This window comes from Poecilia latipinna, unplaced genomic scaffold (genome assembly GCF_001443285.1).
Source record: "Poecilia latipinna isolate Pla-1442-1.1 unplaced genomic scaffold, P_latipinna-1.0 Scaffold771, whole genome shotgun sequence".
Taxonomy (NCBI): Eukaryota; Metazoa; Chordata; class Actinopteri; order Cyprinodontiformes; family Poeciliidae; genus Poecilia; species Poecilia latipinna.
The window spans coordinates 146,748-160,601 of NW_015113387.1; the positions used below are offsets into that span (position 1 = coordinate 146,748).

Here is a 13,854-nt window from a genome sequence, read left to right on the forward strand (position 1 = left end):
AAAATAAATAGGGAATTAATCGATCTTAAAATTGTTATTCTCTTATTCTGAAGGGTCACACTTATGTGTAACCCACGTGACTAGCTTCAGCCAATCGGGTTGCTACGTTCTCTGACGTGAGAAAGCAAGCAGAGAGCGTAAAGCAAGCAGAGAGCGCAGAAGCAAACGGGATTGTGCTGAAAAGAAAAGACAAAGATAAATTGACCACTCGTAGCTGATTTGCTATCTAAGACGAGTTTGTTCTTTTTATTTCTGGAGAAGGAGCTTTTCCCATATTTTTTCTCTCACCCTGACTGCGTTCGGGATCATTTTTTTTGTGTTGTGGAACTGGACTTGGCTTTTTTTTGTTGTTGTTGTTTTGTTTTGTTTTCGTTCGGCTGGGATTTGGACTAAGGAGTCTCGGATCATCGCTGAATTGGATCTTCCTAAAGAGTCTCGGATCATCACTGAATTGGATCTTTCTAAGGAGAACGAGATGGCGAGCCAACCCGGAAGCTTAATGACCATCAAGTAGGAGCTACGCCTTCTGCTGGACATTGCCAACCCTGCAATTTGGTACGACCTGCCCATGTTGTCATGCGTATTAGCAGTGGGTCACTGAAACAGAATTAACTGTTGGATCATCGGAAGAAACAAGACATCAATCTGAAGCACAGTTTGATCTGTCCTTTCTGAATTGTTCTGCTGTGTTGTTGTTTTGCTGTTATTGTTTTTTTTTTAAACTCCTTAAGGGAAACACCAAAGAATTAAAATAGATTAAACAGATTAAAACAAACTGTAAATCAAAATAGATAAATAGTATTAACTAGAACTTAAATAGAACTAAATAGTATTAACTAGAACCTAAATAGAACTATAACCTAGGTAAAATAAATAGTATCCTTAATTTAGATTTATAAAATACTCTGAAAGGAACTGGAAACTATTTTTCTTTTTTTGAATTTGTGTCATTGTGTGTTAATTGTGTAACATTGTTGTTGTTTATTCTTTTATTGTTCTTTAAACTAATAATAAGCCGACTGTTTTAACTTAATTTTCTTTGGTCTGTGGTCATTAATTCAAACTACACTTCTCACTACTCCAGTAGCCGAACCTAGCTCTGGTCTTATTACAAATTTATTAACTGTAAACACATAGCGAGTGTTACACATGTACATATTTATTCACACAAAAAACACACACAAAGCACATGTGCACAACAGCTGCAGACAACATCTCTGCAGAGCAAAACCTTGGGAAAAGTAGCACACCACCTTGATTCTTTATTCTTTGTGCAGTGGCTGACAAGTTGCAACAAATCTCAGAAGTGGCAGTAAAGCAGACATGAAACATAAAGGGGGAGTTCTCTCATGAAGAGTGCCCCTACAGGTCAGTAACTGTAACAAACAGTTTTTTTGTAATAATATAGGGAAGAAATAAAGTAAAGCAATGCAATTGGCAAAAAAAAAACCCCAACAAAAAACAAACAAAAAAACAACCTTAAACAACAAATAACATACATGGTAATAGGTTTCAAATAATTCCTTATTGTATGTATTGGTAAATGTTATAAGTTAAGTAAGCATCCATAGTAAGTCATTTGTTTGATTCATGAAAATAATATGTATTCAATCTTATGATGCAACATATGGCCAAGAAATAAAATAAAAATAAGATGAACTGAGTGTAAATGAGTCAAAATAAAAGCTGCAGATCTCTGCTGATGGCCCACCGACACAGTCAGGAAATGTGCTGCCGAGCGTTCAGAGTATGTTGTATACTCACTGCTCTCCCTCGACACTACTTTTATAAAATTGGTTTTGAAATATCAAAGCCAACCTTTCTGTGAAGAAGAAAGAAGCTGATTGTGAATCATGAGAAATATCTGGCGTGATTAAACAGACTAGTTCAACAGCAACACTCAGAGTAGAGTGGAGAACTGAGCAGCAAGTGCACCAGCTTATGAAGTGATCAGTCTGTAAAGGTCAAAACTGTAGTTACAAACAGAGTGGAACATTCTGGTTTGTGGTTTTCTTTTGACTCAGCATGCAGCTGACCAAAGGGCAAAACATGTGGTCAGACTGTACCTTTTTACAACATAAAGCACCTGAGTGGTATAACCACATCTCCTCTGGTTTGACTGTAGGCGTCATCCTGTGCTGCATCTCATACGTTCCTGCCTCATCTCTTGTTTGGTGCCTGCTTCTAACCTGCTGGCTGGTCAATAATGGTGAGAAAAAAATGTAAGATTTCTGAATAATAAAATCAGATCAAAATTAATGAAACAATGAAACCTGTTGATCAAAACAGTGACTGTTGGATACAACAGTATGAATAGAGTTGCTCATGCTTTGATTCTCTCTCTTTCTTTCTCTATGTCTCTCACTAAATGTGTTGCTATTTTCTCTTCATAGGTTTCATAGTGAATCTAAACTACTTTCCTATTTATAGAGCCATTGGCTGTCCTCTGATCAATCACTGAAACAATTATTTAGGTAAAGATGACATGGTAGGCTGATGATACCTCTTGCAACTTTGTTTCACTTCATATGTGGTGGATTTTATAGTCAGGTCTGTTCTGAGTAAACAGCTTCAGAGGTTGGTCAAAAGGCGGGAAATGGCCTATTGCATCTCTTGACAGTGAGTGTAGCTGCTTTACTGCTCATGTTTCTGTGGTTTTTGGTTTCATAGAGTGGTACGTCCATTAAAAGAAAAACAAATATATCTCAGTACATTTACCATTTAAAAAAATTTAAGATACATGTTTACAAAACCAGAGACTTATTTTGTGGGTTGTATTAGCCTTGCTTCCGCTTGCTGTTGCATCCATAAAAGGCATCATGCTGGGCTAAAGAGCACACAGTGTAATCAAACAAATGCTCTTGCAGTACAATAAGATTGTAAGAAGGACACTACCAGGTGAGGATTATAGGCAGAGACTGTCAAAGGGGCATATTAAAAGTTCACAAAGATATATATTTCAGTCAAATAGAAAGTGAGAAAAACAAAAAATAAAAACCACAAGATAGTAGTTTTGCAATAATGTCTGACAGATAAAGAATGACAGAAACCTCAACTGGCAACAACTTTTTTCAGCTGCAGTCACTCAGGGTCAGCACTCAGCTATAAGCAACATATCCTGAACTGCAAAACATATTCCAGTATCAATACTCAGTCTATGCATAATAAACATGGCAAATACTATGTATTTAAATTCAGGTAAATAAGCCAGTTTAGGAGCTCAGTAAAGGTTGTAAGTTTTTTTTTTTATTTTTTTTTTTAAATGGGGCCATATTTGCAAGAAGTGCATTTGTAGGTTGAGCAGCAAAGTTGAGTACATCCAAGGAAAACTCCCCCAATTCTTAGCAAGTTGTTATGTAGGTGTCAAAGTTAATTAAAAAAGCACTTGTACTTCTAAAGCAATCTGTTCGTTTACACTTTATTTAGATTACAGAAAATATAAAAATAGAAAATAAAATGAAGTGACAGGTTCAAAACACCAGCTTTTTAAAATTTACAAAACAATTATCACAATATCTGTTTGTAGCATATGAATATTTGAAACAAGATCTCTTGCTATAAATTTGATTTTTTTTTATTGAAATCAGTGATGTTGTTTTTTTCAGTTTTCTGTACACCTGTGTTGTTCTCTCCAATCAGAAAATCTCATCTTTAGGCCAATCACAATTTTCACACATGCACCCCAGTCTTCAAGCATTCATAGATTATCATTGAATTTGAATTAGAGCCAGCAGTGAATGCAATCTTATCTTGTTTTTGCTGTCCGTGTTTATTATTTACATAATAAATCTCTGTTTTGGCTGTTGGTCAGATTTGTTCAATTAAGATAAAACACAAAAAGCTGATACATTTAATGAAAATTATGAAAAACATTTGACTGGTTGCATATGGTTTTCATACTAAAATTGCAACTTTACAAAATCCTTTCAGATGTTGGCTTTAGCATTTTATTCCATAACAGCAGCATAGATCTTTTTTGTCTCCGTGTTTGTCTTCTTTGTTCCATTATCGTCATTCATTACTGTGAAGACGACGGCAGAGTAAATATTTGACTGCCATTTTTTGAACAACACTTGTTTTGCTTGCTGGGCTGCTGAAACTGAAGTTAGAAAAATAGAAAGGAAAAAAAAAATGTTAATTACGTAGAACATATCAATTAGATTTTTTGTGTAAAAAAATGAATGACTTAGGTTACCGTTGCCATTGCTTTCCTTTATGGCACAAATAAGGACAGCTAAAACAATTAGGCTGATGGCCAAGCCAAATCCAAAGACAATGTTGACCAGCGATGAACAAGTGGTGGTTGCTGCAAAGAAAACAACAAGAAGAAACTTAAACATGAGTCCAAGATTATTTTTATATATACAAATATTAAAAAATGGCATTAAGTGTCATTAATTGTAAATTGGAAATAGTTTGTCTGATAAAGGATATTTTGTTTGGTTATGGACTTTATGAGGAACAATAAACAATACTTTACAAATACTTACGCTTAAACATAAGATTAGTCTGGTATATTTAATATGCTTTACATAGATAAGTCATGTGGTCCTTAGATCTTAAAATATTGTCAATAAAACCTCAAATCTACAGATTAACATTAGTTATTACACTGTCATTTTTATATCTCTTGAAAAATGCTCAGTGAGTATATAAAAATAGGTATATAAAATCATTTATTACGATGTACAACCGGCTAGCGTAAATAGTTTAGCGTACCTCAAGACATTCAATTATTGGCAACTAAAAAGAACATTTAGATTTTACTTTATCCCATTTCTGGATAAAGTATTGCATGCATTTATTCATTACGTTGCATCTATTTTACTTTATGGTAGCCATGCAGAACCTGCTTCTTTAACTGCTCAGCGACATTTCTAATAAAAGTACTCTGCTATATACTTCCTATGTCACCATAGTTGAAGCAAATTATCTGATAAAGAGGAAATGTAAGACTTTTACCTTCATAATGGAGCTTGGCTCCATGTCCAAATAATATCTGTCCACATGCAGCCACAGCGCAGTGATAAGTCCCAGCGTCAGAGGTCTCAGAGAAGTTGTAAAAACATCTCTGTGCAGAGGGAGCTTCGGGACTGCTTTCACACTCATCTCCACTGTTTTCTTGTAGATAAAGTAAACTGGGATGAGAATGATCTGATCCAGCTTTGAACCAGTAAACCCTGTTATCTGTTGGACACGGTTTCCTCTCAGAGTCAGAGAGAACTGAACACTGAAGAGTCTCGCGGGTTTCTGGATAAACTGGGCTAGATGGAGGCATCTGGATGATATCAGTGATATCTGATTCTAGTCCTGGAAAACAAAAAAACATGTCTCAGTCTCACAACTAAAAGAAAATTACTCATAATATGATTTGTAAGTAATTTATTAATTGTATTACCTTGCACTTTTAGAACATTGCCATTAATAAATATGAAATCAAGTTGTCTGATTTTAATACAGTAGTAGAGTCCGTTGTCGTTGCGTTTGGCTTTATTAATATGTAGAAGAAATGTTCCCTGTTCTTGTTTTGTCTGAATGTGAGAGATCTTGGAAACATCATCGTCCATGAAGTTAAATGTTGCTCCGAGAAATTCAGGCCAATTTCCAGAAACAAGTCGGATCCAATACAAAGTTTCTCTGTAGAGAGCGGAGGTCTGGTGTGGACAGCTAAGGGTCACATTTTCTCCAACAGTTGCGGTCTTTACTTCAAACTTAAATTCTTCAGTACAACCTGCAATACGAAAAAATAGTTTCATCACACAATATCTATTGACAAGAGAAGACAAAATATCTTCACTGTGCTAAAGTCATATGGACGGTGCGATCTCTGTTTCATGAAAATATACGTATTTAGTGTAGATTTCATTCATACTCACAGCCAGCTCTGATCATAAGCAGAAAAAATACGATTAAAGGCATTTTGTCACTATCCCTCTTCAGACTGTGTACAGTACAGAGGATCATAGGATGGGTCAAACTAATACAATGACGTTCAGGGGGAGGGAACTATTTAGTGTGATCTGATTGGCCACTTATGGTGTTTGTTATCTACATAAATCATCTGAATTTTCTAACCTAGCTTCATCCAAGCAAGCTTTATCACAAAATTCCTTGTGTGATTGCCTAAAATCAGCTCTGTTTGACAACATAAAACCAAAATTGAATCTCAGCAGATAAAAATGGTCTTAAAGTTTATTTTGCTATTTGATTGTTATTCTCTGTGTCTCTTCAGAAATACCTGACCTGTTTTGATGTTACCATTTTTGTCTGCACATAGCAACCTATTAACAAACTATTAATATAGAATTGATTAGATTGATAACATAGCAACAATATAGTTAATATGTTCCGGCTAAACATAGCAATCATAACAATCAACAGGAACAGGATTATGGACAAATGAGCAGAATGGAACAGGACAGGCAATAGAAATCAAGCCAACAATCTCAGCACCATAACCTCTGACCCAAAGGAACTTACTTTTATCTTGACCAAAATCAAAATTTCTCCTACAAAATGAATTTCAGTGGGTAAAATTGGGATTAAACATGTAAGCATTTTTCTCTGTAAAAATATTTCTAATATTCCTAATGACATAAAATTGACAGCAGAGGTCAGTAATGTGATGGACAATGTGATGGAAAAGCAAAGAGACTTTCATAAAAATAGTCTTACTGTGGAAAACATACAGCTATATTTCTGAACCGAACATTCTGGTCAAAAATAAATCACAAGAGCTCTCAAAAAGGTAACTAGCAGTGACTCTAGTTAGCCCTCGCATAACTTTCAGAAAGACAAGTATATTTTCCCTTACCAACACAAGTAATAAGCCCAACAGTAATGGTCTCTACGAATGCTTGTGGCTGGAGACTCCACTGCTGTTGGAGCTTTAATAAAGTTTGGTGCAAAAAATTTGGATAAGCCAAGGAAATACGACAAGAATATGTCCAGTCAGATGGCGTCAAACTAATATTTTTAGTTCTTCTGACTTTTCCAATATTTTACCCAAATCTTTCTTTGTGGAGTAATTTCCTTCGATTCTTTTGTATGTGGGGATGACTTGGGTTGTTAATGATGGCTCATGTACATTTGATGTTATTAGGTAAAATTTAATGTATAGTACGTTTAGGTAGGCCACTGTGAATATCCTGAATAGTTGGCTTCCCTCGTTCAATAGTGCAGTTAACTCTTCTCAGACATAAAAAGACATTAAAATGCCTGCTTGGTATTATCTGTAAAATATAAATACATTTCTGGACAAAGAGCAATAGAGTCTTTGTCCAGGGATGAACCCAAAAGTTTGCCTCTTGAGTCACTTTATCCGTCTAACCAGTGGATGGTGAAAGTATTTCACTACTCAGATATCTAAATATGCATTTCATATCTAATAAATATAAAATCTGATGTAAAAAACCCCCATTAAATTCAGTTTAAAACTGATTTACAGTAAACACAAAAGAACTCCCTTGCTTGTAATGTGTTGTGGTTTGAGGGGATTTATGCTGCACTCTTTAAAATAAATATATTTCTGATTATCTTTAAAACTCCCCAATACATAACCCTACAGTGATGTCTGGACCACTTAGTGAAGTCACAGTGTGAAGCATCTGCACTTCATTAGAAACAATAGGAACAAGATCCTTTGATGCAATAACACAAAGACATTTTCAAACTGAAAAGCTCCACCTTCTGAAGGAAGCTCCTCCTATTCACTGCACAAGTGGGTGGAGCATAGATGAAAGAGTTAGGGAGGTGTTTGTGGGCACACTTTCCATTCTCTGCACTTCAGAGCAGCTTGGTCACTGAAGTATAAATATATCTGTGTTGAAAAGCAGATGACAGCTCTAAAGTCCTAAAAGACTGGTATCCAAAACTTAGCTTGAAGTCAGAAAACAGACAACATTAACAGGTATGTCTATAAATCGGGATGAATATGGTGGCACTGAGCTAATGACATAATAATAATAAAAAAATAAACTTGTCTCAGTAAGTTCAACTTAATCCCAGATGTTCTGAATTATAAAATATCATCATAGAAATTATCTTTAAAAAGCAAAAACCTAAATAGTGTGAAGATCAAACCTTCTCCAAGCAGATGAAGAATGTAGTTGGCCACACTCCAGACTAGATCAGTTTGATTTATGGCTTAACTAATGGTCAACTTCAAAAGTCAAGTCGTGTATTTAAACTACAGGAAGTATCCAAAAAACAAGGAACACGTTCAGATATTTATTACTTCAATTATTTGAACAAAATGCCATGTCCATATTTAAACAAGTAGTAAAATAAATATAAACATGTATTTAATGATTTAATGATTTAATGACTTATTATTATTATTATTATTATTATTATTATTATTATTATTATGTGTTTTATTAGTTGTTTTATTTTAATTTTGTGCATAGAACTACTTTCAGTCATCTAGTTTGACAGAAATCATAAAACGCTGCATGAGAATTTGAGCATTGCTGTGGTTGTGGTTTGTTCATGCGAGGGTGTGAAAACAAAGGGGCTTTCCTTCCTGTCCAAGCTGCAGCTTCACTCTGATGAACAAACACGTAAACCGTTCTTTAGTTTGCATGAAAAGATACGAGCAAAGTAACACAATAATAGTGTTAAAACGAACATTACCCAAAAAATAAGCACAAATTCATGAATGCAAAATTAAGTTGTCTTGAATTATTTTCACTCAAGCGTTCTTTCTTTCACTGCTCGCTAGATTTATTTTATTTGTTGTACCAAGGTTGCTTTTGTGAAAGTTTTTTTTTGTAATCATGTTTTCAAGAATGTTATGCTTTTTATAAGGCATTTCTTTATGTTTTGTTACAGGTATAAAAACATTTTATAAGTTTCAGTAAAAAAATACCTGTTTCATTAACATGTTTTAATTTTGACTTTAAAGTAACTAACATGGGAAATATCAGCCTTACAGTTAAACTAATGTGATTGAGCTTTTTTTCTGACTTTTTTTTCCCAGTTGAAGCAAAGCGTGTGATGCATCTGTTCACAGTAAACAAGTTTTGTGGTCGGTCGAAGGGGTCTGAACCTCTCACCACAACTCCACTCTGTCAGAATAGCTGCGGAAACCTGCTTTATTTGTGACTATGGGAAATATGTCAAAGAGAGTTTATGAGGTGATAAAATCTCAAATATGTAATATTTACATTGCAACATGGATAGATTTAAGAGAAAGTGATGATGTGAAGCATTATTTTAGAACTAATTTGTATTTATTGCATACAAACATTAATGGAAACAAACATGATTGTGTGGAGAGTATTTTTTGCAAATTCTCAAGCATTGCACTGGAAATAAGATAAGTACAGCCTTTGCAGATTTATTTTATTTTGACATTGTGATCGGTTTGGCCTGGCGTGAGTTGTGTATAAAATAGTGTCATAAACCATTGAAACACATTTCAGGGTCATCTGTAAATGCTGAAGATGTTAAGGTATCACAATTAATGATAAATATTACACCATCTCAACAAATATGCAATAAAGTTGCTAATCTTTCAACACTACAAGTAAAATATTTCAAGAAAGGCACCAACACTCCTTTTCTCTTCAAATGTAAATAATTTTATCTAACAATAAGGCATTTTCACTCACATATGTATAAAATGGCACTGGTTTGAGTTGTGCACTTTGACTTTATGCTTCACACAAACAATAAAAAATGAACTTAGTATAATGTATGTTTAAAAGCTCCACCCCATTTTGGCCCACCTACTTTTTCCTGTCCGTCCCTTTCGAGGGAGGGGCGAGAGGTGGAGCGGTGGGGAGGTGTTTGCGGTCACACCACTGATCTAAAAGTAGCTCTGTCACTTTCAGAAACGCAGTCACGTGGAGGTGATGGAAAGTCTCATCTCAAAAGGTGGTGCTAAAAGTTGCAACCAAAATCATATATGCCCAAGTGAAGATAATTTTATGTCTCTCAGAACATCTGAATGACATAAAGATAACTGGAATTCAGTCAGATCGCAGAAAAAAGAGGGATTTTTATTTTTTTTTTAAGGGACATAAAGTAAGGGAAAATCAGATTTGTAGAACCATAAACGCAGCATAACAGGGATGTGAGACAGAGTAGCTCCACCCTTTGGTGAGGGAGGATCAAGACCCAACCCAAAAGGAGAGGAGGTCAGGTCACTGTTCAGACTCAGATACTTTGAATCGTGTAACTATGCATGTTGAGGGCTGACATTTAGGTTGGACGAAGAAAATGTGGTCTTAGTAGATATGATTTGAGTGTGTAATCAAGAAAAGAAAAGGAGCAGGAACAAGAAGGAGAAAGAGATTAGAGATTGGCTGAAAGAGAACCATTGTATCCCAGCAGCACTGAATTAGATTGTTCTGGTCCGAGACTTTCTCTGACATGTGACTTCAAGAAGCAAAGCAACAACATAATATAAGAATATCAGCAAATAATCAGCAAAACATTAAGCAAGCATGCAATAGAAAGGCAATTTACAATAGCCCTTAATCTAACAGTCCAGACAATGAATCGGTCTCACTGTGAGTCGATTATCAGTCGGGTTAAAGCAATATCCAAAATCCAAAAATTGATGGAACAGGATAAAAACTTGTTCTCTTTCGGCAGGTATAACGTGGCATCCCAGCAGGGGGGTTCTCAGTAGAACTTCTTGTACTTTAGATTGGAAACTTAACTCTGAGGAAAGCAACTTTCTTGTCGAGGAATGGAGAGGCACCACAACAGGCCTCTGTAGACAGAGTCAAGGCTTTGGGATTCAGGCCTTACTTTTCTAGTGGGAATCAGTTCTTATCTGATCAGCTCTAAGTTTTATTGCAGAGGTTTTGCCAGGGATGTCTTCAGCACAAAGAATGTGATATTTCAAGCAGTGATGTCTCTGCGGTTGAGGGACTTCACCATGACAGACATTTTGAAGCACTAAGAACCTGTAAATCCTTTAAGAGTGTACTGAAAATATTCATTAATTTCAGCCAAAGGGCCCAAAAGGGCACACCTGTACAATAAATGTCAGGATTTTGTTTGTCCATTTCAGATTTTTTGTAGCGACTAAGTAGCATATGAAATGACTGAGGTCAAAGCAACATTTATATCCGCAAAAGAAACATTTAGTTATACAACTTAAACTGAAATTTCCACTGTCATATCATAAGCCGCTTTCAAAGTTGCTCCCTTTTCAGCATCTTCAAAGTTTTCAGGTTTAGAGCACATTAGCTTCACTTTCTATAAATGTTTTGCTTTTTTACAACAACTTTTCACGAACAAACATTCACAGAATTTCAAGAATCAATCATTAGATTAGAAAACCTTTTAAAATGAAAAAGGCATCAGCATACCAAATACGGTGGGCAGGCTATCTTCAGCGTTTCAGCCAATCACTGTCCAGAAAATATTCCATTACCTTTCGAACTAAACTCTGCATTTGAGCAACAAGACATTAGTTGTGTGAGAAAAGGTTGTACCACGATGATTGTCAGGGTGGCTGCTTTAATTTTGTTTTTCAGTACGACTGGTAGGTTATTTTTGAAAAAAGAAAATAATCATATTGAGTTACTATTTACATGGAAAACATTCTTGTGTTTTCAAAATAATGAGCATGTACTTTTAATGTATTTTCTACAGCTCTAATTCATACTGTTGAGGCTTCCCACCTGATCTCCTTAACTCTGGTAGACGTCGGTGACAATATCACATTCGACTGCAAAGCTTCTGAGATGGATCTTAAATTTGTTTACTGGTATAAACAATCTCTTGGATATATGGTTGAAACAGTGGGTTCTGTGATTCTTGGTCAACCAACGATAAGTGAAAAATTTAAAGGCTCTCACTTTGCAATAACAATCAAAGGGTCTCGTTATGATCTCACTATCTTCAATATCAGCAAAGAGGATGAAGCAACATATTTATGTCACATTGGAACAACATATTCACAGAAGTTCACCAGTGGCACTTTCCTCGCTGTGAATGGTAAGATGATGTTTTCTGCCTGTAAAATTCACTGACATGTAATGTATTTTTCATTAACTGTGTTTCCTGTGATATTTACCATGCAGATGATAAACAGCAGAAATCTCTCTACTTGAAACAACATCCAAATTCAAGGTTGGTTCACCAAGGAGAGACAGTAAATCTCCAGTGTTCACTTCTCTCCAAGAATAAAGAAAAGTCCCAGTGTCCAACTAAACCCAGTATGTACTGGTTCAGAACTGAATCAGAACGATTCCATCCAGGCATCATTTATACCCAGAGGAACATCAGCGACAAAGACCTGGACAGAAGCTGTTCTTACAGTTTATCTGTACGAGACTCATCTGATGCTGGAGTTTACTACAGCGCTGTGGTAGCATGTGGATCAATCGTGATCGGTGAAGGAACCAAAGTGGAGATGAGTATGTGTTTTGTGTTTTCTACTTTTCATAAATATATTACTTTGGTTTGTCCTTTTTGGACCACTCAACAACTCGCTGGGAAGTTTCATGCCAATCGGAGATCTCAATTCATGTGGTCTTGCAACTCAATGATGATTCAATTATCATTACCATGTTGTCTAATATTTTGTCTAATATTTCTGTCTAATATTTCTGTTTGCTCTTTTTTCCAATCTAGAAAAAGATTCGAATCCTCTTGTCGTTGGACTTGGAGGACTGTTGGCTTTTTGCGTTTTTGTGATTTTTCTATTAATTTTCAACAACAAAGACAAAAACATTTGTCAACACCTCAAAGGTAGGCCTGCAATTTTCTGGGACCCTCCTGGGATAAAGTACATAGATAATGGGTAGAGAGTAACACTCTAAATGCATAAAATTGAGAACCTGTATGTTCAAAATCCATAGGAATTAATAAGCTTTTCTTTTCTTTACAGGAGAACTTAGTGTCCTCATGTATACTGAAAATGCCAATCTAAGTCACTCAAATGAGATGGTAAATAAATGAGACATGACATCATGATGATCATTCCTATATGCCATTCTGTGTTATATGGCTGAAAATAACATTTTATTTTTTCTCATAGAAAAATGAAACCACAGGAGCAAAGTACACAGTAAAGAGATGGAAATGAAATAAAATGAAGCTCCATCATTGTCCTTGCACCACTGTCACATGCGATGATGTTGTCCATCAGTGATCCACTCTACAAGCAGAGTGGGGCCAGTAAACCAGCATTTAAATTTGTGAAAAATAAATGTATTGCATTGGTGTCTGTTTCAGCTTGCACTTACATTTTGTCTTAAAATATCAAAATAGCTTGGAAGTATTTTATGCTTGCTATGCCCAGTGTTGCAGAGGAAGAAGATGTATTTGGTGAAAAGTAATTGTATGATTTCTTTACAGTATCAATGCAAAGTCGACCAAAATAAGTGTAAATGACTAGTTGTCAGTTGTCTCATCGGGTTAAACAAATAAATGCTAACAATTCTGTATTACACAAAGTGTATTGTGTAGTGGTTTCAATTTCATTTTATCAACTTCTGCTCAGCTTGTTATCTTTATTTTAATATCTACTAAATGTACTTTATAACAATGGTAGAGTTCTTAGAGGAAGGGAGCAAGTTTTGCTTTCACAAGCAATTACTATGAATAGACAAAACTCAAAGATCCGTTGAAAAACAATTGACAGTGTGCATGAAATGTTTTCCCAGGTACATTTTTAAGTTTGTACCTGGGTTTATCCCCAATAACAGGCAGTATGCTTTTCTTGTGATGAAAAGTGGGACATGTTCTACACTGCTAAATCAGACTGAGTGGTGTTGAAAATCAGTAAATAAAAACTAACATTAGAGTTTAATATGCTTTTGATGTTACCTACATTAGCAAATCCCCTCCGAATAGTTGGAAAGATGTTTAGGGTCATATCGTTCATGC

The 13,854-nt window shown here is 35.4% G+C and overlaps 2 protein-coding genes across 2 annotated transcripts; one reads left to right on the plus strand and one right to left on the minus strand.

Annotated features, from left to right (window-relative positions):
- Window positions 1–4,894: 4,894 nt before the first annotated feature.
- Window positions 4,895–5,931, minus strand: LOC106955843 (uncharacterized). Its single transcript, XM_015046268.1, has 3 exons — window positions 5,877–5,931; window positions 5,399–5,731; window positions 4,895–5,310 (listed from the first exon to the last, which is right to left on the minus strand). The coding sequence occupies exons 1-3, from the start codon at window positions 5,917–5,919 to the stop codon at window positions 4,895–4,897; spliced, it is 792 nt and encodes a 263-aa protein (XP_014901754.1). The 5' UTR covers window positions 5,920–5,931.
- Window positions 5,932–11,634: 5,703 nt separating this feature from the next.
- On the plus strand, window positions 11,635–12,674 carry LOC106955844 (uncharacterized; the record flags this gene model as incomplete). The annotated part of the gene is made up of 3 exons (XM_015046269.1): window positions 11,635–11,951; window positions 11,993–12,380; window positions 12,598–12,674. Coding segments are annotated over exons 1-3 (711 nt in total), but the record flags the coding sequence as incomplete, so codon positions are not given.
- Window positions 12,675–13,854: the final 1,180 nt, after the last annotated feature.

Coding starts and splice junctions, on each gene's coding strand:
- LOC106955843 (XM_015046268.1), bottom strand. CDS start 5,919: ATGCCTTTAATCGTATTTTTTCTGCTTATGATCAGAGCTGGCT. Junction 5,732..5,876: donor GCTTATGATCAGAGCTGGCT/GTGAGTATGAAT, acceptor TTCGTATTGCAG/GTTGTACTGAAGAATTTAAG. Junction 5,311..5,398: donor CAATGTTCTAAAAGTGCAAG/GTAATACAATTA, acceptor TTTGTTTTCCAG/GACTAGAATCAGATATCACT.